Here is a 25591-nt window from a genome sequence, read left to right on the forward strand (position 1 = left end):
CCCCCCCCTTTCCTCCCTCTGATCAATAAAGGTGCCCAGTTATACCGTGCCTTGCTGTGTTACACTGTGGTAGGAAAGAGAAAAGAGGCTTTCTGCCCCTTTGCTTGACCAGCAAAGTTTGGCTTTTTATTTTCCTTCAGTTACCTGAGGCTATCTTTGGATGCTTTGGGCTGAAAGAAGCACCCAGAAATATTACTGTGGGCAAAGCCACCCCCAAGGTTTGCAGGGTCTGTGTGCCCTGGGCTGCACAGAGCCCTGCCAGAGACCAGTATCCAGGTGGTGGCAGCGTTACCCCAGGCTTGCGGGTGTTCTCCAGGAGGCAGGGCAACTGGCTGTAGGCTCCCTGAGAGAGACTCCCAAAGTGTGGTTTTGGGCCTGGCACAGTGAGGCAAGTGGCTCTGCATAGTAGCATCCCCTACTGTGCTGCCACAGTCCTTAGGTAAAATTCACTGGAGGCAGATGACGAGGTGAAGAGCTTGCCAAGATTTCCTGGTGTTTGGTGACTGGGTGTCAATTCCTATTTGTTGTCAGAATATGGGCACTTGGTACGTTCAGCTGTCCCAACAAATTTATTCTTGGTGCAGATGCTGTGGGAAAATCATGCCGTTTTACAATTGGACATTATCTTACTGTTTTCATATGTTTAAATCTGAAACTTGGTATCTATAAATATTATTGCCCATAAAGTTTATACTATGAGATAATTTCAAAGCCTGTAAATTAACATTTTAGTAACATTGAGAAAATACGGCTAAGCTAAAATCTGTCTCACTAGCTATTTGGGTTTTTTTAGTTTAGAAACAAACACATCTGTGTATTACTGAGGAATATTAAAAGTGCATGGATTTTTATTTCAGAAAGTGTTTAATCTAAAGCATTTTAAATTAATGTTCTAAAAACAAGAAATGATTCTGATCTCTTTCATTTCTAGAGCTAAATATTCTGATTTAATGGCTGGGCACACTTGGTTTTATGGTGGTTTTTGCGTGGGTGCAGATTGAGGGCCCTGCAGTGAGGAAGGGAGTGGAGCTGGGGGAGGGGCAGGGGCAGGCACTGCCCACCTGGGGCGGGGCGGGGCAGGGCACAGCACGGAGCTGTGAGCAGCTCGTCTGGAGGATGGGGAGGGTGGAGGACAGCTCTCACTGTTACATGCACCCCAGGGGGGAAATGTGCATGTGCTGAGAGGGAGGGCTATGGCAAATTTTGGGATGGCTGTAGCCCCCTCCCAGCACTGCTGCCACCTGCCCCACCCCACCCTCTCTGAGTGCAGCCCTGGCCCAGCCCCTGCCAGGACAAGCCTGGTGCCACCCCCAGTCCCGAGTGTGCAACAGAGAGCTCACCCTTGCCCTGTGCATGGACGTGGAGGCACATGCCCCCCTGTACCTCCCCTGGGGTGCACGCAGCAGTGGGAGCTGCCCCCCTGTGCCCTGTGGATGGGCCGCCCATGGCTCTGGCCTGTGCTCTGGCCCGTCCCGGCTGGGCAACTCCTGCCCCAGCCCCACTCCCTCCCTCCCTCACTGCAGGGGCCTCGATCTGCCCCTCACACTCCTTCCGTCCCCCTGCCCTTTCCCCCCCCCAACAGACTTACCCACTGCCAGGCAGCATATTGGCAATCAGATTGGTATTGGCCAATATGACTTGTTAATAATAAGCATCGGCCCAAAAAATCTTTATCAGTTCCCCCCTTAGTTTCCAGCCTGTAAAATAGGATGAGACTGATTATTTGCAAACCAGCCAGAATGGTAGTGAGGAGTCACCAAAGTGTATAAATCAATTGAGCATGCAAAACATAACATTGACTTGCTGCTTGGTTGGAATAAATTCCTATCCCAAACACTGAGACAATTCAGCTCTAAATTGCATTAGATGGAGGGTTCAATGTTGAGTTAACCTCAGGCTCATTTCTTGGTCAGTTTCTTTGGAAGCACCTAAGAATATCTCTGTTCTTTCTTAGCTGCCTCCAGCTATCCTTCTGTTCAAAGCACCAATGAGTGCACCTTCTAACCCAGAGCCAGCCCTCTGTTTAGCATCTCAAGTGACCATGCCTTACTCTACAAATGTGTGAGCGATTGCTGTCTCAGAATACCAATGAGTGAATATTGTTTCAGGCCTATGGTTGGTACTCCAGATTCCTTTGGTCTGGATAGTTTTTGGGGATGGAAATGCTCCTGGAGTTTGGTGTCAAGCAAGAATCAGAATAAACTACCATTTTCAGAAAAGCCTCAAACACCCCTTTTTTTTTTTTTTTTTAGACCTGGCTGCTCACTTCAAACATAAGCATGTTGCATCCGCTAGCTAAGGGTACGATAGAGGCTTGTGCATGTACCTTGCCCTGGTTGAAAGAGAGGAGTGCCCAGGTGCTTTGCTTGTGTGTATGCCATGTTGCTAGGGGCTGGGCATGACTTTTTAAGTTTCTTACACATTTCAGGAACTGATCCAAATCTTTTGTCCTTTACTCCTGCATTTCTCACATTTTGTGTGGGGTGGCAGCACCTGTGAATTGTGAATGCTCCCTTTTCCCAATGTTTTCTTCAGAAGATTAAACTTTTTTTCCCCAGACTGGCACAGACTCCAAAGCATCTATCTTGTGTTCCCTTTTGCACATGCTGCGTTAAGTTAATTTTAAGTGTCGCTCTAGTGTACCCAGTAAGTGGAGTGACACTTCTATTCTTGAACAGGACTTCAACATTGATCCAAAAAACAGAGACTCTAAGCTGTTCAAAGTGAAACTGTCCAAAGTGGACATGGAGAAACCTGACAGATCTTCCAATGTGAGCTGCCTCTATGACAGTGGAACAAGCCAGTTCAAATCAGTTCCTCCGATGAGCATGAAAGATTCTAGCAGCAGCCTAGACTACACTAGGAATCCCAGCATGGTTATTCCCCCCATTCTGCAGAACCTGTCCACCATCACACCCAGCATTGGGGTAAACTCTGGGATGGGGTCCATTTCTGGAAGCCATAGTTACAGGTATGAAGATTTGTTCTTTGTGGTGAAAGATATGTTTGGGTGGGTGGGTTGGTTGGTTGGTTGAGGGAAAACTTGTCTGTCTTTCAGGGGGTACTGTGGGAAGGCCACTGTGAATACATGAGTGGTTTGGTTTGGTTTTTTTTCCCCCCTTCATCCTCACTGCAAAGTGAGTATGGTCCACCCTGAGTTAAAGTGGAGACTGTGCTTCATCCTACATGGACTAGCATGTAGCTAACACCATGGTTGAAGTATCTCCAAGCCCAGACAGAGATTTATCTTTGTGGTCAGCACAGGGTAATTTAGTCTAAAAGCAGGGCAAAGTGTTCAGTGAAGACATGCCTGTAATGGCTAGATGTGCTCTGGATCTAAAGTTGAGGTGCCACCAGTGAACAAGAACAATGGGATTTTAGTCTGAGTAGCTAATACAAACCCTGTAGGGAGTGCACTTTGTTAGTAAGAGTCTTCTGGGATACCAGTGTTAGGGGACAGACTTTTGAAAATGAATCCACAGCAAATGCCATATCTTGGCACCTCTGTTAGACAGGAGAGTGATGTTGGCTGATAGGACTTATTTCACCGATACAGGACTAGAATAACAGAACACTGTGCATACTATATACTAATAGCTTGACTGCTGGTATGTGCTAGAGCCCTATCTCAAAATGCATTGTCTTTTATATAATCTGTGTCTTCTAGATATCTTTCATTATATCAAGTCTCTTTTATATTAAAATGTATTTAACTCTGATTTATCTGATTCTGATTGAAATGTTCTATTGCTCTTTGTTTATAGAGCTGAGGAGAAGACTAAAAAATACTTAAACCCTTTAGTAAAACAAGGGAAACATTCTCCAGCAGGCCATTACAATGTAAATTTGGCCTCCTCGGTAAGCTTTTTCTTACTCCTGTAGATAATCCAGTGCTTTCTTAACTAACGATTTTCCTCAGTGTCATTAACACTTTTTTTATTTCAGCCTTCTCTGCATGTCCAGTTTTCAAGCTATCAAAGGCAATTTTCCTTCTGTTGTTTTTGGGCTCTCATGTATAATCCTTTGTTATATAAAGCATATGTTAGTGAAATTGGCTGTCTGAGGAGCAGAGCTATACACATATGGTTTTCTAGACCAGGTACAAATACAACTTCCTGCTCTAGTAGGCAAAAGCTTGAAGTATTTGCTGTGATGAGTAGGTCTACTATCGGGTTCACATTTAGGATGGTCTGTGGCATATATGGTCAGATTGGAAAAGTGATACCTTTTTCATGAAAACAGTGGCTTCAAAGATCATATACTTTAAGACATAGTGCTGTTGTTAACAAGACAAAAATCCACCTTGTCTAAGCAGAAGAACTGCCTTGAATAAAGCATGATCAGGACCCATCTCTTGGTTTGTCAAATTGCTGGCACCTTCCTTAAATGTTTCAGTTTTTGAAAATATGGGCTATGGTTCCCTGAACAGAATAGTGCTTGAAGGGAGCAAAGGACTTTTTTTTTTCTGGTACTCTGACCCTGGTATAAGTCCCACATAGCACAATATCTCCTACTTGTTTTGAAAAGTAAAACTGAAGTCACACGTGACTCATGCAAATCAATCCCTTGGAAACAGGTCTCAAATGAAAAGAACGTCCTTCAAGCAAACAAGAAAAGATGGGAATTCTCAAAGGTAGATGTGCGTTTGCCAGAGCTAAACTACAATCATCTCCCTGAACTCAAAGGAGTGGATGGTACGCACTTCAATTTTCTCTCAATTAAAGACGAATTATAAATCAGTGAGTGGAAGCAGTCTGAGTTATAAGCAGCTATGTTGTTTTTTTATCATGTTAGCATGAGACAATTTCTTCCCATGAGGGAAATATTAACTTTGTTTAAGCTAACAAAAAAAATCCATAGCAGTCAGTGCATGAGTTTTGTTATCACTTTTTTTTCTGCAGCTCGAAATTCCAGATTGGTCAAAAAGGAAAACAAAATAGTCTCAGAGTCCCGCATCCCATCCCTTGCCACCATTGATCTTCATAACCCCAGCCTGGCATTGCAGCAGGTGAGGAAAAAACAAAATGCTTTGTGCTGCTCTCAGGCCTTTCTTTTAAGGGTTTCAAAGCGTGTTAGAAGTTGTGAGATGCAAAAAGTTCTGGCTGGCCTCACCGCTGCAAGCCTGTTGCATACTGGAACGTCCAAAGCATCAGCTGGAGAACCTGTTGGGGCCTTCTGTTTTAAACTCACTCAGGAGAGGTCTTGGGATTATCTTTAGGCAATCCTGCACCAAACTTGGGGTTCACAGTGAAGCCCCAAATCATGGGAGTGAATTTTCACCTGTTTTCCAGAATTGTTTGGCACAGTCTTACACAGTACGTTGCTTCCAAAAATGTGAACTGAAATTGAGTGGTCATACAGTCAGTTGGGAAGATCTGGAAGATGAACCCAGGGAGTTCTGGATAGTTTTAGCAGAAATGGTGTGGACATTTTAGACAAAAAGAGGAGGAGGAGCAGTGGGACGTGGTTGGGGGGAATGGGTCACAGACAGTTTTTTTTTTACCATTTTTTAGTAATGGGAATGCCTCCAAGCATGCAAATGAAACTTGACACAGTTCTGCCAACCCTTTCTAGGAGACTAGTAAAAATCTGTTAGTTTTTGACAGTGTGGTAGGTGTCTAAAAACGTGCATAGCTCAGGTATGCTAATTGCTTTTTGCACAAAAATCTTTCTGTGAGGATTGCCCATGTGTCCTAAAGAGGTTTTGGTAATTGATTTTACACTGCAATAACACCACCAGGAATTACTGCTCCTTTCCTGATCCACAGATATCAGGAACATCACTGGCAGATGCTTCAGAAGCCAACTTCCCCAGGGTAGAACACTAGCCTAGAAGACGATGGGGTGCTGTTAACTTTTGGCAGGTATGTAGTACTGGCTGTTTCTACATGAGATGTTTACTGCTGAGTTGCCTAATTAGTTCCTCATCAAGTATCTCAGTGTCTACATTTGTTCCTATTAGGCTGGAGTAAACTAATTTACTCCACAGCAGGATAGTACTTGTAAATACAAGTTCTATCCTGCTGTGGAGTTTTTTTGTGTACAGCAACACACATGTAGATGCTGACATGGCTGGCTAGAGCATGAGGGTCCTTCAGTGCAGAGGTTGCCTGCTGGGTAGCCCTGCACTGAAACACCTTCTTGTCCCAACCAGTCCATCCGCAGCACGTTGAGCTGGGTTAGAGCAACCCTGAGCTGGCAGACTGACCTCCTGGGCCTCCTGTCAGCCAGAGCTGCTCTGACACGGCTCAGCATGTTGCAGTTCTGGGTGCATGTGTAAACATGGCATCTGGAAGCAATGAACTCTGGAGTGTATTGCAATAAACTCTCATGTGTTACAGTCGAGTTTGCCTCACTTTTATATGCACATGTAGATGGGTCCACTTTCTGGAGCTCAGCTTCCTGTTGCCTTTCAGACAGGTTATTTTGCAAGAAATGGTCCTGTTTGTGGTTTTGCTGGAGAAACATCACTACTTCTTTACATTCAGTCAAGGGGCACCCATGTTTGGAACATGTCCTACTGTCCTAGTGCCACGTGTGTCTATGAATAGGCCCCTTGCCCTGTGGCATGCTCCAACATTCCATGTACACTGTCACCCTAAGTGTATTTTTGTGCAACTGAGCCAAGGTATTTGGCACTATAGGGGAGAAGAAATGCATGGAATGCATGCCTCTCTTGGAAAGATAGTTACCATACCCAACAGCAAAACGCATTAGCTTATTATGTTACCCCCTGACTATGCTTATGCTTATAAGAGCTGTGGTACATGCTCAGTTCATTAATGTCTCTTCTTATAATGTATTTATAGTCGATTATGAGCCCCATGCTGTTAGTGACATAACTTGGGGTTACCTGGTCTGTCTGAAAGTATACTGCTGTTTGTTCTTTCTTTACCTAAGTATAAGGTTTTTGCTCTCACAAGCAAGCTTTGGAGGTTTTGAAGGGAGACTCATGACATGTACACATATTTGGGGGGAGGGGTGAAAGAGTTAATCACCTTTGAATATAAATAGTCATGAAGATGCTGTCATGTCATCGTTCTACTTTGTTTTCTCTGTCCTCATTTGTATTGTTATAGTTCTCGGTCTCTCATGCCCTTTTCCTTTTTGAGGAGTGGAACAGTGGCTGTCTTCATAAAGTACTTTAACCGTGTGTTATGAAGCCAGGTACCCATAAAAGTGTCTCCCAGGGCTAAGATGGATTCTCTACTTCTGCTACTAAAATAAGAAATTGTGTGTTTGTTACAGCTGGATTCCCAAACATTGCTAATGTGAATGTCTCGAAAGTAATTTACATTTACACAATCAGCCATAGCTCACAGAAAACAGAATGAAAAAAAGATGTAGGACATCAAATTTGACAAAGAATGAAATTGGAGAAAAATGTAAACGAGAAATATGTTCACCGAGTAACTGTACTGTGCTCACGTATTCTGTCTCTTCTTTCTCTGTGCAGGTGCCTGAAATAATGGGAATTCTCCATGTGCATCTCCATATATGAATGATGCACCATCTCTTTGCTGAAGGGAGGTGAGTCCCTAATCATCCTGCTTACCCTGCCACTAACTCAGCCGTTTGCAAGCACTCTTGGGCACAGTTTGGATCCAGTTCCATAGAACATTTGACAAACGGGCCTTCTGTTCTGGTTGACCGCTATGTGCAAGACGGCATTGCAGCTGGGTCTTAAGCTGGTGCCTTTGCTGGCACGAGACAAGATCTTGACTTGGGTTCTTCAGATGGTAGAAGGCAGCTGTTGATGGGTAATAGGGGCAGAGATGGAACTTGGAGTTCAGAGAAATATAGCTGCTTTGTCTAACTGACCTCTGCTAAAGGCAGAAATGTAAGTTCTTGAGTGGTTAAGTACTGACATGGCTGAGATACTGAACACTGCATACGTGCAGCTGAGTGGTGAAGTCTGCCTTGACTTAAACCCTCCCCTTGTCAGAAATGCCTACAGCATTTTTTTTCTACCCAAGAAATAGAAGTTCCTATATAAGATGTGTTGGTCTAAGGACATAGGCAGACAAGGTTCTTTGGGTAAATCAGATAACTTTTATTAGACCAACTAAAATAGTTGGGAAAATTCTTCTTTGCAAGCTTTCATGTACAAACACCCTTCTTCAGGCAGAGGAAGCATCTGCAGTTGTTTTGTGCTCCTCTTGAATGGAACAGAATAGAAGCCAGAGGCCAGTATGCAAGAATGCCAGTCAGTGAAAATGCAGATTTGCATACTGGCCTCTGGCTTCTATTCTGTTCCATCCAGGAAGAGCACAAAACAATTGCAGGATGCTTCCTCTGCCTGAAGAAGGGTGTTTGTACACGAAAGCTTGTAAAGAAGAATTTTCCCAACTATTTTAGTTGGTCTAATAAAGATATCTGATTTACCCAAAGAACCTTGTCTGCCTATATAAGATGTATAGATTGACCTAACTATTCTCTCCCTGGAGTCCTAGTCGGCATTTAACAGTATGTGTCTGGTCATCTGTTCTGCTTCTTCTCCTCAACTGTGGATGACTGTCTTGGGGGCTAAACTGAGCCTATTAAAAGTATTGGGCTCTGAGGGAACATGCGACTCATGCTAAGAGAATACCTTAAGTGTAAAACTTACAGCTTTGTGGCAAGTGCCAGGTGAATAAGTTCAAGATGAGGAGGAAGCAAATCAGTTTAACTCACCTACTTTGTATTTGATAGCATCTCATACTACATACACTTGAACTGCTCCCATTAATCTTTGCATGGATTACCCATGCAGCTGCAGATAGAATGATGCAACAGTAAGATTATAAAAATGGGAAAGGGACACAGAAGTAAGGGTATTAGTGTCTGAAACAGCTTTCAGTCTTTTTAAAAACAAAACAAAAAAATCCACACACACGCACACAAAAAAAAAAAAAAAAAAAAAAGCAAATGTCCCATTGGTGTCTCTTTCAAGCAAAGGTGGGTATGTATTAAAGAAAATGGTCTCTGTTAGCTGTTTAAGTCAAGGTTGCTTTGACCTCCTGGAAGTTTAGCTTTGCCTGCAGAAGAGGCTGATGTATGTGAGAATAGCAGTGCTGGGGTGTAGGGCAGAAATATTTGTCAACTCCCAGTGCTGACTGTTATAATACCATTCTGTGCTTGAGTATGGGTTCCTTCATCTCTGAGCTGTTCTGCTCAGTGTAGAATCAGTTCCCCTCCTCCTGGGAATTGCACACTTTTGGTGTCCCCCCTTGAATGTCCTTTTACAACTTAATTTGCTCAAGCACCTGTCTATCTCTTCAAGCTAGTACCATTCCTTTCAGAAAGTTACTACAAAATAGGGTATTAATGTCACCACTTTGACTTTTTCTTTTAAAGCATTGTGCCTATGCACTATTTAAACATGTACATTTAATTTTTGTAAATAAAAGGATCTCCAAAGTCCATTTTGGTTATCAGCTTATTTTTGTAAATGTGTATTTTACATGAGAAGGGGATTTGATAAGTCTTCACTTAAAAAAAGGGATGTTGGACAGATGACAGCCATCAGTTGTTCTTTGTCTCCAGTGGGACATGATGAGAAATAATAGACTGAAACTGCAAAAAAGGAGATTTTTGGTTGGCTACTAGGAAAAAACTTTCTGACTCTGTGGGTGGTTTAGCACTGGAATGCATTCCTGAGAGAGACTGTGCAATTTCTGTCGCTGGAAGTTTTTAAGAGCAGGGGAGACCAACACTTGGTGGGAAGTTTTAGATGGGGAGGATCCTGTTTGGAGAAAAGAGGTGAGCTAGATGAGTTCCTGAGAGCTCTTCCAGCCCTATTTTTCTAACATTTCATGATTCTATCCCAAGCCCTTTCCACTAGTGGATAGCTGATGCCCTGGAATAGGTACTGTGTGTCCTTTGCCATTGATTCAGTGTTCCATTGATCCTCACACATTCAGTACATTTAACATCAGTAATATTTTTACTAGCATTATCAAGTTTCATCACCGATGATGAAGACTAGGAGGAAAGGAGTGTCACCTGTCCTATCATACAGTTAAATGACTCGTATCCAATAGTTACAAGATTCTGGAGGAGATTACTGTGGAGGCTTATTGATTGAACAGTTGCAAAGAAACAACAATGCTGGATTTTTTTGGCTGCAATATCTGCGTTCCCATGAATGCCTGCCATGCTTTCTGCATTTTCAGTTAGCTTCACATTTTATTCCAGATTAATTTAAACTACTGCAAAGTGACTCCAGCCCTAATCCTGCAATTAACCCTGCAGATCTTTAATTTCAAGACAAGGAGCTGTCCTGTTGACTGAAATAAGTTTATTCATGAGCTTAAAGAAAAGAATGTGCTTAAGCAGTTGCAAAGTCGGGGGTCTTATTTATGTAGTGTCTTCAGAGCAGAAGGTGGGGGGTTGTATTTGTAGTGCTGTCTTTCCACGGCTGGTTATGGCAATGCCTGTAAATGGCCTACTACGATTTCAGCGTACCATTTCAGTAGCAGTGCACAAGACTGCATTATAAAACTATTTCACTAAAACAAATTTCAGCTGAAGAGAAGTGTCATTGTAAATCTCTCTCAATTAACTGGTGAGCATGAAGTTTCCATAGACTAGCCAGCCTGTTGCCCCACCTCCTCTCCTATTCCCAAGATATTTCACTGTGCATTAGTATAGTTTCAAACTGACACAGAACAGAGCTTGGAAGTGCTGCACAAAGGCCACCGTGCTCTCAAGTACTGTGCAATGTTTAACTGCCGCTAGCACACAGGTGTCAGCAATGACTACTCTGTTTTGTAAAGTTAGTATCACCTGTACAAACATCAGATTGACTGAGTGGTTCACCCTAACAGCTTTGCTTCCTATTTTGTTTCTGTTTTTGTTGCCATTCCTGAGCCTGTCCAAGTCAATCAGGTCATATTCAGAGGAGAAATTCCCTGCTGGCCACAGATGTCATGTAACTAGCCATGAGCAAGGGCAACCAGCTGTGCTCCCCTAGAGCTGCCTCTACCATCATACAAGAAGCTAATATTTAAAATACCTTAGGAATTGTCATGTTACATCAAACATTCATTCATCTCCTCTCCAGCAGTAGACAATGCTGTTCATGGTCCTTTTTCAATTGTTGCCTTCAACCTCGAGGTTAGTAGGTGCTATGTGCTTGAGAGTGGAAGTACAAGGCAGCATTTGGTTTCTGTTTGGCATCCTTCATCCTCCCTGCCTTTCCAAGTATTGAAGGAGCCTCCCTCTTCCTCCTCCATTCTTCAGATGAGCCAGCCCTTTGTGATTTGACAGGTGAGATACACTTGTAAGTATAGGGTCTTCGTTTAACCGGGACATAACTTCTGGAATACAAAGGGACCTGAAAGGGGGCATAAAAGATGTATCTTCCATATGAGGGATTGGGAATGATGTAGAAGAGCCTGGATCCTGTGCCTGGAACTGCTGGTGGTCTCCGATGTGCCTTGACAACAGCTTTGATTGTGGCGTCTGTTGGAGAAACTGACTCGGGTGGGGTCACTGCAGGAGTTATTGGAATAATCTCACAGTCACCTGCCTGGGGATCATAGCCAGTGAGGTCTGGGTCATATGGGCTGGCTCGCTTTAGCTCTGAGGGAAGGTAGATTTTAAAACCTCTGTTAATGAACTGAAATGTATTTGCAAACTGACAAAAATGAACAACACTTGCTAAGCCACTTCTGACTGGGAATAAGGATAAATGAAAGTTCAAGGCACTCTGATATGTTTCAGCGAGGAGCACCATAGGAAATAGTGCAAGGCAGTTAACTTTGTCTTCAAATTGAGCTTTGCTTGGACTACAGCATGCCAGGGCTGAAACCACACATTGAATGAACAAAAAGAAAACATTGCCTCAGCTAACAGTAAGCAAGCCCTATCACCCTCTCAGGCACTGAATTACATTACAAGGCACATAAACCAGAGGGGTCAAAAGAAGGTTCAGGGAGATCTGGGAAGGTGCTGGCATTGCTCGCCTCCAGGGTGGTTGACTTTGCACCCTGAATGTTCTTTAGTGCTGCGTGTGCCAAGTACCTAGAATGCCCCTTTCCGGTCTGTGCTGCACAGCAGCGGAGTCTCTCACCTCCAACAGTCCACAGGAGGGACAGGAGCTCTAGTCTGGTGTTAGGAGGCATTCAAGGATGGAGCTCCTTTCCTGATAGATTCCTGAAATGTGTCTGGCCAGAGCTTGGTGGCAGGCAGGTGTGGAAAAGGGAGGCCCATGGCCCCAAGGAGATTATCTCCCCTCTAGAGCTGCAAGATTGCTAACCAACAATTCCCCTTTTTGCAGGTTTGCTAAGAGTTGCAGGGAACTGGATTCCTTCTGCTGCCCTAGATTACTCGCTACAGAGACTCCCTGCCAACCAAGGAAGACTTCAGGGGCAAGAAGGAGCCAGGAGATCTTGAGGCACTGCCCCTTCCTGCCTCCCTTGCAAAACCACTTTAATTTTGAATGCCCCCCCTGGGTTCCAGAACTCCCATTACCCTCAAAGTACCCTCATGTCTGTGCCTCACCCCAAGTTCATTAGATCCAGTCATGCTTTGCCCCTCAGTATATCAGCAGGGGCAGTGTCTGCAGCAGAATCCCAGAATCCACAGGCACAGCCCCGGAGCATCCTTTCCCTTCCCCCTAGCTGCTTCACTGACCCCCTCCCATCCCTGTAGTCCATCAAGTTTTGCAGGTTCCCAGTCATCCCACCCCCACCCTTGCATGCACTCATTGTGGGAGGGGCAGCTATGGGATTTCTTCCTGCAGGGGCTTTGCGCCCTACTGGGTGTTCATAGGTAAGGGAAGATGAGCTGCTCTTGAAGAGCCCTGGAAGTTAGCAGGTAAGAGTCCTGTGGTGCCCAGGACCTGGCCTCCCAGTGCTGAGTATGTGACCAGTTCCATCAGGAAGAGGCTGAAGCTGAACTGGGCATTTTAGCCTAAGTGTTTCCATTTGGACTGGTTAATCTTTGGTGATGCTGAGCAGCTGGGAAAGGGGAGGAGTCAGGCTTCCTGGGCAAGACTCTTCTTGCTGTTCACCAGAGCTAAAACCTTCCAGAAGCCCAGCTTAAAACTAGTCCTTTCTCCCCTCCCCTCCCACAAGAAACAGGCAGGGGAGGGAGGAACACTCCAGCTAGGTTATAACCGTAGGAGGAGGCCTCCCCATTGCAATCATAGACTGGTGACTGATTTTTTTAGCCTAACCTGGTATTTGTTGTTGTCACCCCAAGCACTCCATAAAGCTGAGCTACAGCCATGAACTGGATTGGCCCCACTGGGTAGCAGGGGCGGGGATCAAAACCAACTGATCTACCAAAGGGGGCTGTATAGCACAGGGTGCATGTAGCTTGGGCATGAGTGCTCCTTCTTGGCTCCTCTTCCCCTGCTGCCCCTGCACCTCCCTCTATGCCAAGGTGCCTTTGTGACTTTGGCAGCCCCTTGCCTAGTGACATCTATCCCAGTGGGCAGCCTCTGCAGGTCCTCTGGCCATTTCCTGCTGGGTCAAGTGCCCAGTTACGGTATCTTATACTTACTCCTGATGTTGCATCTGGCTAGGGTGGGTCTTGGAGCTGTGACATGGTCTGAGGCTCCTTGCGCTGGTGTCACAAGTGCACCTCCACTCTGCTGGCCAAGGATGGAGCTTGGTTTGGCACCTGAAAGAGAGGAAGGCCAGAAATGAGAGTTTCCCAGGACAAAAACATTAGCTTGGTGTTAAGCAGGCTTGGGCTTCAGCATCCATAAGGTGCCTCTGAGGAGAACACATTACTGGAGGCTGTTAAGCAAGAGCAGAGGGCGAGATGTGCCTCAGCCTGCCAGGCCTACAACCATGCAGCTGCCCATGGATAGAGAGGGCAGCGCACCCTGGGAGTCCCCAAGCACAGAGCAAGAAGTTTGTCTTGACTGAGTATCTGTGTGGGAAAGAAGGGAGGCAGTTCCTGAGCTGGAGCAGTCACAGCCTGCACACTCCTCCCTCCTGAACACCAGCCTGTTGCAAGGGGTACAAAGAGAGAGATTGTTGGCTGGGTGTAACCTACTGTTTAATCACCCCTTCAGACAGTCTCATCATAATTATGTGGGTTTACAGCATGTGTTTAAATCCATTCCAGCATCTGCTTTGTCCTGATTTGCAATAACCAGTTCAGCTAAAAAACTGCATGTGAAAACTTTGACTGGCTTGTTTGTCTGGCTCCTGTAGTAATTTCAGGTTTTAAAACACCCATCATTTTAGCTTGGTGATATGAAATCTGTTGGGTAGGTTTTGCATGGTGCTAGGACACTAACTTACAGGTCTGTCAGAGGCGAGTCAAACTTTACCTAGCAGTGAACGGAAAGAGCTGTTTGGAGAGGACAAAAATCCAGAGCTTTTTAAAATCAATGTTTAAAAGTATATCAGAGCTCATAAAAGAGGTCTTAAAATGGAAGAATGGTAACTGAGGAAGAGAAAGTTTGTGTATGTTAAAATTTCAAGAGATACCCTGCCTCAGTGAATCATGGTTTATGCTCCATGTGCAGTCAATGGCACCCCTGGTGGCTTGAGGCACTTCTCCATGTGAACAAGGCTCTCCCAGTCTGCCCCAGAGATAGAAGTCCTCCCATCTGTCACCCACACGTGAACACCAACGCTCTCTAAAATCTAGGTATGTTTGAGATTTATTCCTTCTGGGGTCTTACCACTGGCTGCAGCCCTGTTACATTTGGACACGCTTCCTCCCTCACCCTGTCTTGGACCAGTGCAGAATGAATCATTCAAAAGCCTTACCTTGGGCTGTAGTTACCACCAGGCAGAAAGTCAGCCAACTCCAGCAGAAAGAAGCAGATGCCTTGAGAGTCATTGTTCCCAGACTAGGCTGTATGAACACTGAAGTAAGTGCTGCCTTAAAGAAGAGATGGTGCGTCAGAACCCAGCCTTTGTGGTCACGATATTTGCATGAAAGACCACAAGGAAGAGAGGGAAGACAGAGGGTTGTGGAATGGCATCCTTCCTTTTGAATCAGATGTTGAAGGAGCTGCCTCAAAGTTATGTTCACAAGATCAAGCTATATGGTTTGTTTGACTGGCCTTATACTGTATAGAAAAGCAGCAGAGAAATGAAACAACCCATTTCCCTTCTTTACTCCTTCCAGATTTAATCCATACTGATTGTTAATCAGCCAAAGCAAGAGGAATGCTGGCCCTTCCTAAAGCCTAGCAGTGCAATTTCAAGGACAGTCCCTGGGAGTCAGTGAAGAGTGCGCAGGAGGTATCTGCATAGGGGGATAGTACTGAGTGTTTACTGAGTGCTTGCATCTCTCCTTGAAATTGGAGGGAGCTGAGGATGCTCAATGTCTGGAGGTGAAGTCCCTACACACTCTGCAGGACTGCTTAGTTTCCACAAGTGGCAGATGATCTATAGTGAGAGACCCCAACTCAGAGCTTTCAGGGGGTAGTAGCAGCCACTGGGGCAAATGTCAGTCTTTTTTGGGGTGCTGACAGGAGCCAGAGTCTTCAGGCTCACTTGGGAAGATTACCTGAGGCTTCATCTGAACTGGCCTCAGTGCCAGGGAAAAGGCAGCTTGGGTTGCTATGGAACTGGGTCACTGCTGATGCAGTCAAAGCAGGTCTGCCTGCAGGAGCCTTGTCTGTACCAGTGCTGGCCAACGTTTTTGGCAGGTGTGCCACAAATCAGCCCCACATCCTCTGAGTGCCACTTTCATGCCCTTTCCTGCTCAGTCTGCTACTCCTGCTTTCTGCTTCCTCCCCTATCCAGCCCTATGGTTCCCCATCTCCCTCCTGATCTGCCACATGACACACATAGAAGTTGCCCATGACACTTGTGGTGTATATGCAGCAGGTTGGCCATCTCTGGTCTTCACCAAGATTTCCCTGGTTCTAACACCACCCAGATCAGCTGTTGAGGAGGCCTTGTTAATCTTCCGTTATGCAGACAGAGCTGTTCAGGAGCTGTCTTCTGAAAGGCATAGGTTTTTCCCCAGGGTTGTGCTCCAGGGGGCAGACAGCTGGGAAGCAGCAGGCAGTGCCAGGCTGTAATGCAGTCATGAAGAGACCCCAGATAGAACAGCAGGCACTTACTGTGTTGTTCAGATCTGTCAGCCCCAATATACCATATTTACTCAAATATAAGATGAGGATTTTCCCCCAGTCAGCATGGAGGGAATTGCATACAAGAAAGCCTCATTAAATACATAATCTATTGTTAAACTGCTGCCAAAAGCAGTAGGTGTTCAGTAATAGAAATCAGCTATGAATTTAATTAAATGCAACTAATATTGAACATGACTATAAAACACATGCCCCATATTGGACAAACTGGCTGATGGGAACCTTTTTTTTTTTGTGGTCCTTAAAAGAAAACAGGCAGATATTCCCTCCTCAGGGAACTGGCACTGGGGCTGGAGGTACTACAATCTCAGGCCAGGACCAGAGCCAACCTTAACACCCACCCCTTGGTGCCAGAAATTCTACTACAGTATTTCTTAGCCAAAAAGACTGAGACTTCTGTTGTTTTGTGCAAAAATATATTTCTGTAGATAGGTACGCTACAACCCTATCAGTCTTCAAATACATGGAGTTACAGAAACACATACCAATTACAATAAACACACCCACATATCTGTTACAATATTCATACCCATGCTCCCATCTGCATACCCTTCACTGTTACAATTATGCTGTTCATCTGTTAGTCTCTATTCTTTAGTTTTAATCCATTTTGCTGTCACTTATTGTTGCTGTCACTGGTGTCTCTGTCAATCGTTGCTGTCACCACTCAATCCACTTTATTCTTCACTGTCCTCATTTTCTTCCTCCTCCTCACTGTCCTTTTCCCTGGGGGGGGGCAGGGGAGGAGGGGCGGGAGTCCTTGAACAGCCTGTGCCAGTGGCACCTCTGCCGGATGTTTGCTACCTCTTCTCCATCTTCCCCTACTGTCTTTTGGTAGTAGGTCTGCAGCTCACTCAGCCCCATCTTAACACATTCCTTGCCTGAGAGCTGTGTATGCCAGAACATCAGGAGGTTCCTGGTCCTCCACAGGGCACTCCTGATGCAGGAGATGAACTGATCAAAGTGGGCTGACGGGGACCTCTGATCAGATGCCCGTACAGTGCCACCTCTCTGGTTATAATCCTGGCCCCCCCATCACCACCTAGTGGAGCCAGTTTATCTTCCTCCGTACCTCCTTGGCATATGAGCAAAACCACAGGGAGTGGTTGATGGTCTTGGCTCTGCCTTGGCAGGTTTCCCTGGGACAGTTGGACTGGCTTCTCTGTTCCTTTTTGTGCCTTAGCTCCCACACGGGCAGTACCCAGTGGGCTGCTAGCCAGTTCAAGTCCCTGTGTTTTTTCCATAGGCCCTTATGGAAGGTTTGCTCCCACACAGCTCGGCAGCTGTTGCCATGGAGCAGGCCCACAGTCGCCAGCCTCCTGCATCTTCTGGTGGTTGGTCATGGTTGCATGGGTCTTCTTTGAGTGGGTTGTATTTGTGCAAGAACAAATCTAGGACCTTGTAGAACCACATCTGCTCCATGGTCTCCTGTTGGGCGGCGTGTATGCCTGTCACTGTCTCAGCAGGTGCCCTGCATAGTTGCTGACAAAGCAGGCCGTTTTCATCTCTGGTCTAGTCAGCAGCTTGCAGATCTGGCTCATGTGTGTGGCTCTGAGGAACATACAAGATGTGTGGTATTCCATTGCCCCCAGTCTGCTTGGTCTTGCATATACCATCTCCCTCACCACCTTCTCCCATCTAGACCCCATCTAGATGTTTGTTTGTTTGGTTTAAGGAAAATTTTTCATGTCCCAGGTCAAATTAGCCAGATCAGATCCAAATCCATTTGAATCATGCAAGAACCATATGTGGCCCTGCCACTGGCAAGTATTCTCCACTCCAGCCTGGGACTTGAGATGCTTCCAAATCCTTTGGCAGATATCCTAAGTGCAGGCCAAAGCTTGGAGACTTGGTGTTTGGATGCCTCCGAGTTTCACTTGCCCCCAGCCATATGGCTGCAGGAGCAAGCTAGGAAAAAGTCTCCCATTTCCATAAAGTCACCATGTAGCCAAGATCCTCCCATGAGGCTGTCATAAAGAGTCCTGCCCACAAGTTGACAAGGGTGCAACTCTCTACTACACAGTACCATTTTAATTGCATTACCTTGGTCAGGGTATTTCCCTTGCCAGGTAAGTGTTTTTTAAAGAAATTTGTCATGTTCCAAGGCAAATCAGCCAAATCAAGTCCAAATCCATGAGTCAGTCCAGAACCATAAGTGGCCTTACAACTGGCAAACATCCTCCACCCCTACCAGGGACTTCAGATATTTTCAAAGTCTTGTGGCATGCATCCTACATGCAGGCCCAAGCCTGGAGGCTTGGGATTTGGATGCCCCTAAGTTTTGTCTGCCCTCAGCCATATGGCCAGAGAAGCAAGTTACGGAGGAGCCTCCCCTTTCCATAAAGTGGGCTTTAAGCCCCAACACCTCAGCAAGTAATAAACCACGCCAGAAGAACAGTTATCCCCCAGGGGCTTAAGGAAACCTGCCTTCATGGACCCAGATACATAGTGTTTCCCTGGTGAGTATGAGGTGCTACCACAAGACTAGGTCAGTGCCAACTATCTGAATACAATATATGATAATGCCCATTAAGTGCAGTCCCCCTCAGTGCCAGCTTTTTTTCAAAGTCATGGTAAGCCACTATATTGCATACATTTTGTCTTCTTCACTCCCACAGCTGAGCACAAAATGGGGCCTCAAAGAGTTCACCCAGAATCCCTCTGTTGCCCCTTTTCTCAGCTAACATGATTACTGTGGCCCTGCCCTCCATGAGTGAAGCCATACCAGGTTACTTTGCCCCTCACTTGCATACACATTTTTGGAGGATCCCAGGACTCATGACAAGAACACCTGATTGCAGTCAGGGAGGGGGGCCAATTAGCACATAGATATTTTCGGGGAGGTATCTGGAATACCCACACGTACTGAGTAGTACTGAGCTGTGAGATCACCATGGTTTGAAATGCTGTTGACTCCGTTGGGGCCCAGCCCGATGAACTGCATGTTAAACCATGAGTCAGGTATCCAAGTTGTGGCTGTATTGGTCTACAGGAAAAAGCAACCAGGACTCATGGTAGAGGTGATATCTTTTATTAGACCAACAAGATTTTTGCAAAAGAAATTCTTTAATTGCAAGCTTTTGGGAACAAACGCCCTTTATCAGGCATCAGAGGAAAGATTATAAAAGTTTTCCTGGGTATACCTGACAATGTGACATCCTCCAGCATACTTGAAAGGATTTCAAAGCACCCTAGCGTGTCACAGCACCCTGGCTGAGAATCAGTCCTTTAGTGTTCAGATTGTTTTTATCATATATTATGCTTTTTGAACACTGGCATGTTTTTTTTGTAACTATGATGCTGATGGAGTCTAGAAAGTTAGTCACCAGCATAAAGGTGACCTCTTCAGGAGTGTCTGCAAAGGCAGTGCTGCTTCTAAATAGAGCACTTCTGAGTGCTATAATAGTGCAGTAAGATTTGTTTGCATTTAATTTTCTTGGCTTTTTGAAAGGAAGAAGGAACGGCCTCATGTTTTATGGCAAAGAGGGAAAAACTACCCAAAGAACAACTTGTATCTCTTTATATTTCGAGATACAGACTTCCATACTTGTCCCTTTTAGAGCATAATTTAAAGGCTTAGGGCATGAAAGATGAGAGATTTACACCACTGTAACTGGCATTACACCAGCGTGCAAAAGTAGTGGACAAACAACACAAACCCCTAAACTAAGATAACTTTGCCCAATCCAGTGAGGACTTACCTTGGAAAGAATCAGAAGTAAAACCTTGTCATGCAAATCTGTTTTGTAGCTACTCACAATTTTACCTTTAAAACTTTTATTTGTTAAATTTCCCACCATTTTCTGTTTTTTGCCAGTAGTGTTCTCCACTGTAGTTCAAAACTTTTTTTCATTTAAGAAAAATAACCAATATCCTTTCATATTCTGCAATTCAGAATTTCAGCCTTAAAGAAGATAGGCAAAATCACAGTATTCTGAATAAATGTACTGTGAGTGCAACTGCAGCTAATACAAGCACAACCTGCTTCATTTGCTTAGTCAGGAATGAATAAACAGTTTGTCACAAGGATATCGCTGCCTGTGGTCCAAAAGATGTTTCATGAACTTAACTGTTCTGTGTAAGCTCTTACGTAACCGCTGCCTGCATCTTGTCTTAGACAGGAAGATTCTTAGGGCTACCCTAAAGCATTTCATTTGATGACTGTAGCCATATGAGGGCCAAATGTCTTGTTACGTGACTCCCCAAATAGAATTTATTTCCCCAGTCCAGCTCCTGTTTATCTAAAGAGGGGGGAAATCTGTGAAAGTTCATGTTGCTTTAATAGGAAGTAAACATTTACATAGGGAGTGTAGTTAGGTCATGGCAACTAAACCACATGATTATGTAGATAAATGGCTGTCTGCTCCACATGCTACAGCATCTGCTGATTTTATCCTGCCAGCTACACAGATGAGTAAACACATTAATGGGACAATAAGTTCCCACATGATCATGGGTAGACACTTAGCTAGTATGCTAATAATTCCATCTAAGCACCTAAGTAGATGGGTTTGAAATAGCCTGAGTGTTGCCAATATGAGAGTCTTAGCCTTGCTACCTTGAAGCCCCAATGCAGTGCTGCTGAAGGCAAACTTTAGTGTGATCAGGGACTGGAGATGCGCAGCTTGCTGTGGAAAACATTTCCTTTGGCATCTCTAAACCAATGAATAGTGAGTGCTGGGGAGAGGGTGGTATTGAATAGGGGAGAGATCACTCTAGAGATACCCAATTTGGTGCTCTCCCTATATAGCAGCGGTTCCCAACCCCAGGTCGTGACCCAAATGAGGGTCACAGGGACAATGCTGACGGTGCCACACACAAAAAATGAGCCGTGCCCCATGCCAGAAACTCCCCAGCTCCTGGGCCATTGCTGCACTTGGCTCCCAGCAATGGGTTGTGGAAAAAAAAGGTTGGGAACCACTGCTCTAGTGTCCACTCCTGCCACTATTGGAGATACAGGATACTTGTTCAGACCTGTAAGGCACTTCTTACGTTCTCATGTACCAGCCCTCCCTACGGCAGGGTTCTGACCCAAATGAAGGTGCAAGAAGCACTGCTTGCTACTGATCCAGAGACTGAGATGCCATAGGGAATAAGCAGAGGTGTAATTGGGCAGAGGCCATTCATGGGGTGAGGGTAGCAGCTGACAGAGGCACAATGGGGCAAAGTGTTGTTGAGGGGGTTAATGTTGAAGCTGCCACCAAACTGTTTCAAGCAGTGATTTAAAAGGCAAAATTCTGTGCCAAAAAGGAGGGGAAAGGGTTAACCAACACCTCCCCACAGAGCGGCAGGGTTCTCTGGGAGCAGCCCTGCAGCTGTGGCCCCATCTTCCCTGCCCATCTCAGGCCCAGTATGGCACCTGGCTGCCAGAGCTGCTGCATGGACGGTGCAGTGGGAGCAGGGGTCGGAGTGGGAGGATGAGGCGCTCCCCTGGCTACATTCTCTCTCTCCCCCCACCCACTTTCTTCCCCCCCAGCAGTTCGCCCTTTTCCTGCTTCTCTACCAGTGCTTCCTGCTGCCTTCTGTGTTTCCTTATATACTGAGAGCACTCCCACTATACATCTCTTTGCTGATTGCCTGGTCTCTTTCAAATTCCTCCTGAGGGCTCTTTTCTACTGGCTGCCTATAAGAAACAGCTAACAGAGGGATGGACAACCAGTCAAGAGCTATCATATCTGGCAAGTATAGAAGTATACATGTTTCCTGTATTCCTATTTTTTCATTCCACCTTGGTTTTGGTTGCATTAGATCTTGTTAGATCTTGCGTTGGACTGCAAGATCCTCTGGGCTGTAACATATTCTGACTGTATGCAGCATGCAGCATAGTGGGACCTTGATCCTGGTAGCTTAAACATTGAGGAAATGCCTGAACATTAGTAATTTTTGTGGTATTCACAGGCTTTCACCATTTCTTAAACAGAAAACATTAAAGAGGGTTTTTTTGTTAACACCCCCCCCCCCCCCCCCCAGCTTTTTCTTAATATTTGGTATTAGTGGTCTGACTTCTAATCCTGAACATCTATCAAGCAGCAATGAAACTCTCTGTTTTTTCTAGTCTGGATCCATACGTGGTATTTAACTTTATGACTCAGCCTGGTTCTGCTAAGCTGGCAGATTGGGCAGTACCCTTGCGTAGCAAGCGGTTGTTAACACTGGAAAAATATTTAGTGATTGCTTTTGGCACTGATGTTGACAAAAAGAAAGGGTTGAACATGTTCTACTGTGCCTCACATCAATGCTGTCATCCCTTCTCATGGCCAAAATGAGTGCAAATACCCTGGAGACTCTGTCATATCAGATAATATTGACCTGGGGGACTCAAAAATGACTCAGGAGAGAGGTTGTGGTCTTTAGGGCCTTCTGTCACTTCTTCCCTTTCACTGTGGGTGAATAAGGTATATGCTATGCACCCCAAAACAAATAATGATTTTATTGCCTGTTTTTATGAGCTCAGCTAAATAGCTAAATTTTAAGTCCAACCATCTGAGTAGTGAGAGGTATCTGTGTTAGTCTGAAATTAAACAGAAGGCAGGACAGTGGCACCTTACAGGCATGAGTTTTTATAGGCTGCAGCCTACTTCGTCAGATGCTATGAATGAACTTGCACAATGGGAGAGAGGAAGGCAAACAAACTAGCTAGTTTTCAGATGGACCTGGAGCAGTTTATGAATGAGATCAGTAGATATCTATGATACACTGGTCTGGGCTCTGGCCTAAGGTCCCTTCCAATCTGACATTCTACGCAGACCCAAATCTTATTGATCTAGCGGTGCTGCTTGACACCAAGATGCTTCAGATCTTAAGTAATGGTTTGAGGCTGGCCAATACTTGGCCAAGAAAGTCACTGGTAAACTCGGCATGTTTAGTGTAGTGGGTGCAGGAAATATGCTAGTCATTCGCTAGATGGTACTCTCTTTTGAATCCTTATAGTCAAATCACCCTGCCTGCTGCCAGGATATACAATGTTGTTGGAAGTGTCATCAACACCCCTGCCATTTTCACTTAATCCCGCAGATGCCTTCAGATCCTGCAGAAGTCCTGGAAGCAGGCATCTGAGAACCTGATCTTAATACAGAAAGATTCCTTGCCTCTGCCACTTAACTGCCCCCAGAGCAGATTCACAGTCCAACATTGCTTATGGTGAGCACAAGGCCTCCATGTCCAGTATCTGTGCTAGGGATGGCTTTGTTTAAAATGTTTTAAATTGCAGTCAGTTTTATCGTCATGTCCTGCTGATAATCAACAAAATGTACCTTTGTGTGTCAGTTCTGTGTAGCTCTTGCCAGCCTCCCAGTGTGCTCTCCCTCTGGCTGCATTTCTGGACACTATGACCTATGAGGTGCCACTGTGCCCTGCTTTCTTTTAAATCCAGTTAACCAGGCAGTCCCAGGGCACACAGCATTTGCTTACTATTTACACTGAGAATCCCTTGAGGTTTTTCCCAACATTTCCATTTGTAGTGGATACTTTTATGTCCATCATCACAGTCACATCTGCATACTTCTCATCTTTACTTTATCCTCACATCACCCCTGAGGTAGGGAAGAGCTATTACCAATGTACAGATGGGGAACTGAAGCACAGAGGGGTGAAGGAGCTTGCCTAAGGTTGTACAGGAAGTTTGAGAGAGCAAGGACTTGAACCCAAGTTGCCCAGATCCACCCTAATCCTAAGCCTTTGCATGCTTTGCTCCAAATCCCATCATGTTCATGGAATGCATTATTGTTGGCTTTTACTTAGATTACAAGATCTGCAATAGTCTGTCATATTTTGGGCTAGCCTGGGCCAATAAAAGTTTGCCTGCACAGACAAGTTAACTTCTAAACAAACATTGTCTGTCTCTAGTTTGTTGAACATTGTCCGGATCATTAGTGGCAATCCTGGTTTAGTATTCTTTAGTCTTGTACAGTCTAGTTATTGGTGGATCTATTTTTAACATAATGTGTAACTCAGAGGATTCAGTTGTCACTTATGTTTTAATGATGTGGACCTTCCTGACTTTGGAGCGATTGATCTGGCTTGCTCTTTGCTTGGAACTTCTGTTCAGTTACTGGACAGCAAGCAAAGCATCTGGGGAATATATACACAGGCAGTCCTCGGACTTATGACACAATCAGTTCCTAAAAATGCATCTTAAGTCAAAACGTTGTAACTCGGAACCAATTTTTTCATAACAAACAAAGTTATAAATGGGGGGTTGGATCCTGAACCAAGGTCCGATATCCTATTTTCACCAAAAATATCCCAGAATTTTGTACTTGATCAATTATAGATGAGTAATATAGCTACATTAATGTATTTATATTGTAAATAGCAATCATATTGATTTGGAAGGATTTTTCTGTGGTGACTTTGCTTGACATTTTGAAAGGCTCTTGGTTGGACTTTTTGAAGGGTTCTTGGCTGGAGTCTTATCAGGAGTCTTGGCTGCAGGTTCTTCTCGAGTCTTGTCTGCTTTCTTAAAGAAAGTGTCCAAGGAAGTTTGGACAGATGTTCTCTAGGGAGATGAGTGAGACAGCGAACTTGTTCACTGGCATAGCATCCCATCAGATCAAGCATTGTAAAGTCGAAACTGGCATCATAAAGTTGAAACAGGGCGTCAATTTATAAACGTTGTAGGTGTGAAACGTAAGTCGAGGACTACCTGTATATGTTTATGTATGTATGTGTGTGTGACAAAGCTGGAAAAAAAGTAGGTAGCTATTTATTTAGAGTTGATAAGAAAGATCTGTGAAAATGATCTCAGGTCACAAATATTGCTGTTGCTTATTGGAAAATGTTCAGTGGGGGTATAGGAAGAGCAATGGTAATGCCTATCTGCCTTGCTTTTACTTATGGCTTGCTATGAAGTGTTTTGGATATTGCTGCTTGTAGTTGTGGGTGACGATTGGAAGAGACAAATTTGAAGATTTTTTAACAACTGTCTGCAAGTGCAAGGTACTGAACTCATTGGCCTAGGAAACCTGTTCCAGTCCTATGTTGTTTTTGAGATCTTCATTTGCCATTCCTCACTACTTCTTCCTATCTTCTAGAGATACCTGAACCATCTGCTTCCTGTAGCCCATCATTGCAGAAGCTGTGTGCGCAGACATATGTACATATGCTCCACCAACCACTTTCCTTTAGACAAATCGATGTTGGGAACTGTCTCGGACGGCCAGAGCCGACTCGAGTTGCGTTAGAAATTGGTCGTACGTTAGGGCGGGCTGGTGAATGGAGAGGCAGACACAACTTATCGGTTGCAAAAAATGCAGGTGGTCCGGTCGTCTGAACAACCACACGAGTTGTTCCAGCTGGCGGGGCCCAAGCCAGTTAATCCGTCCGCAATTCAAAGCCGGCGGGGAAAGGGGTACGTCTAGGGTTGCGCTCGGTGACGGGAAGAAGGATCGATAGGTGATCAGTCTATCGATCGGCAGCCGCAAGTCAGATAACTTAAGAGGCACTCTGCAGCGTGCTCAAAGCTCTTCGACTTGGGCGGAAGTTGCGCGGAATTTTAAACGGCCAGCGAGCCAATTACTAGCCGCCACGTGTGAA

At 45.0% G+C, this 25591-nt stretch overlaps 1 protein-coding gene and 1 pseudogene across 1 annotated transcript in view; one reads left to right on the plus strand and one right to left on the minus strand.

The window, feature by feature from the left end:
- The window catches only part of CDKL2 (cyclin dependent kinase like 2), a 48553-nt gene extending 40496 nt beyond the window's left edge, over window positions 1–8057 (plus strand). The window contains exons 9-14 of the mRNA XM_006018751.2: window positions 2679–2971; window positions 3765–3858; window positions 4577–4694; window positions 4902–5008; window positions 5769–5864; window positions 7457–8057. Coding sequence (XP_006018813.1) covers window positions 2679–2971; window positions 3765–3858; window positions 4577–4694; window positions 4902–5008; window positions 5769–5828 — 672 coding nt within the window. The 3' untranslated portion in view covers window positions 5829–5864; window positions 7457–8057. The remainder of the gene's footprint in view (window positions 1–2678; window positions 2972–3764; window positions 3859–4576; window positions 4695–4901; window positions 5009–5768; window positions 5865–7456) is intronic.
- Window positions 8058–11073: 3016 nt separating this feature from the next.
- LOC102378676 lies at window positions 11074–14790 on the minus strand (annotated as a pseudogene).
- Between the last annotated feature and the right edge of the window lie 10801 nt (window positions 14791–25591).

The sequence above is a fragment of the Alligator sinensis genome, unplaced genomic scaffold (genome assembly GCF_000455745.1).
Source record: "Alligator sinensis unplaced genomic scaffold, ASM45574v1 scaffold222_1, whole genome shotgun sequence".
Lineage (NCBI taxonomy): Eukaryota > Metazoa > Chordata > Crocodylia > Alligatoridae > Alligator > Alligator sinensis.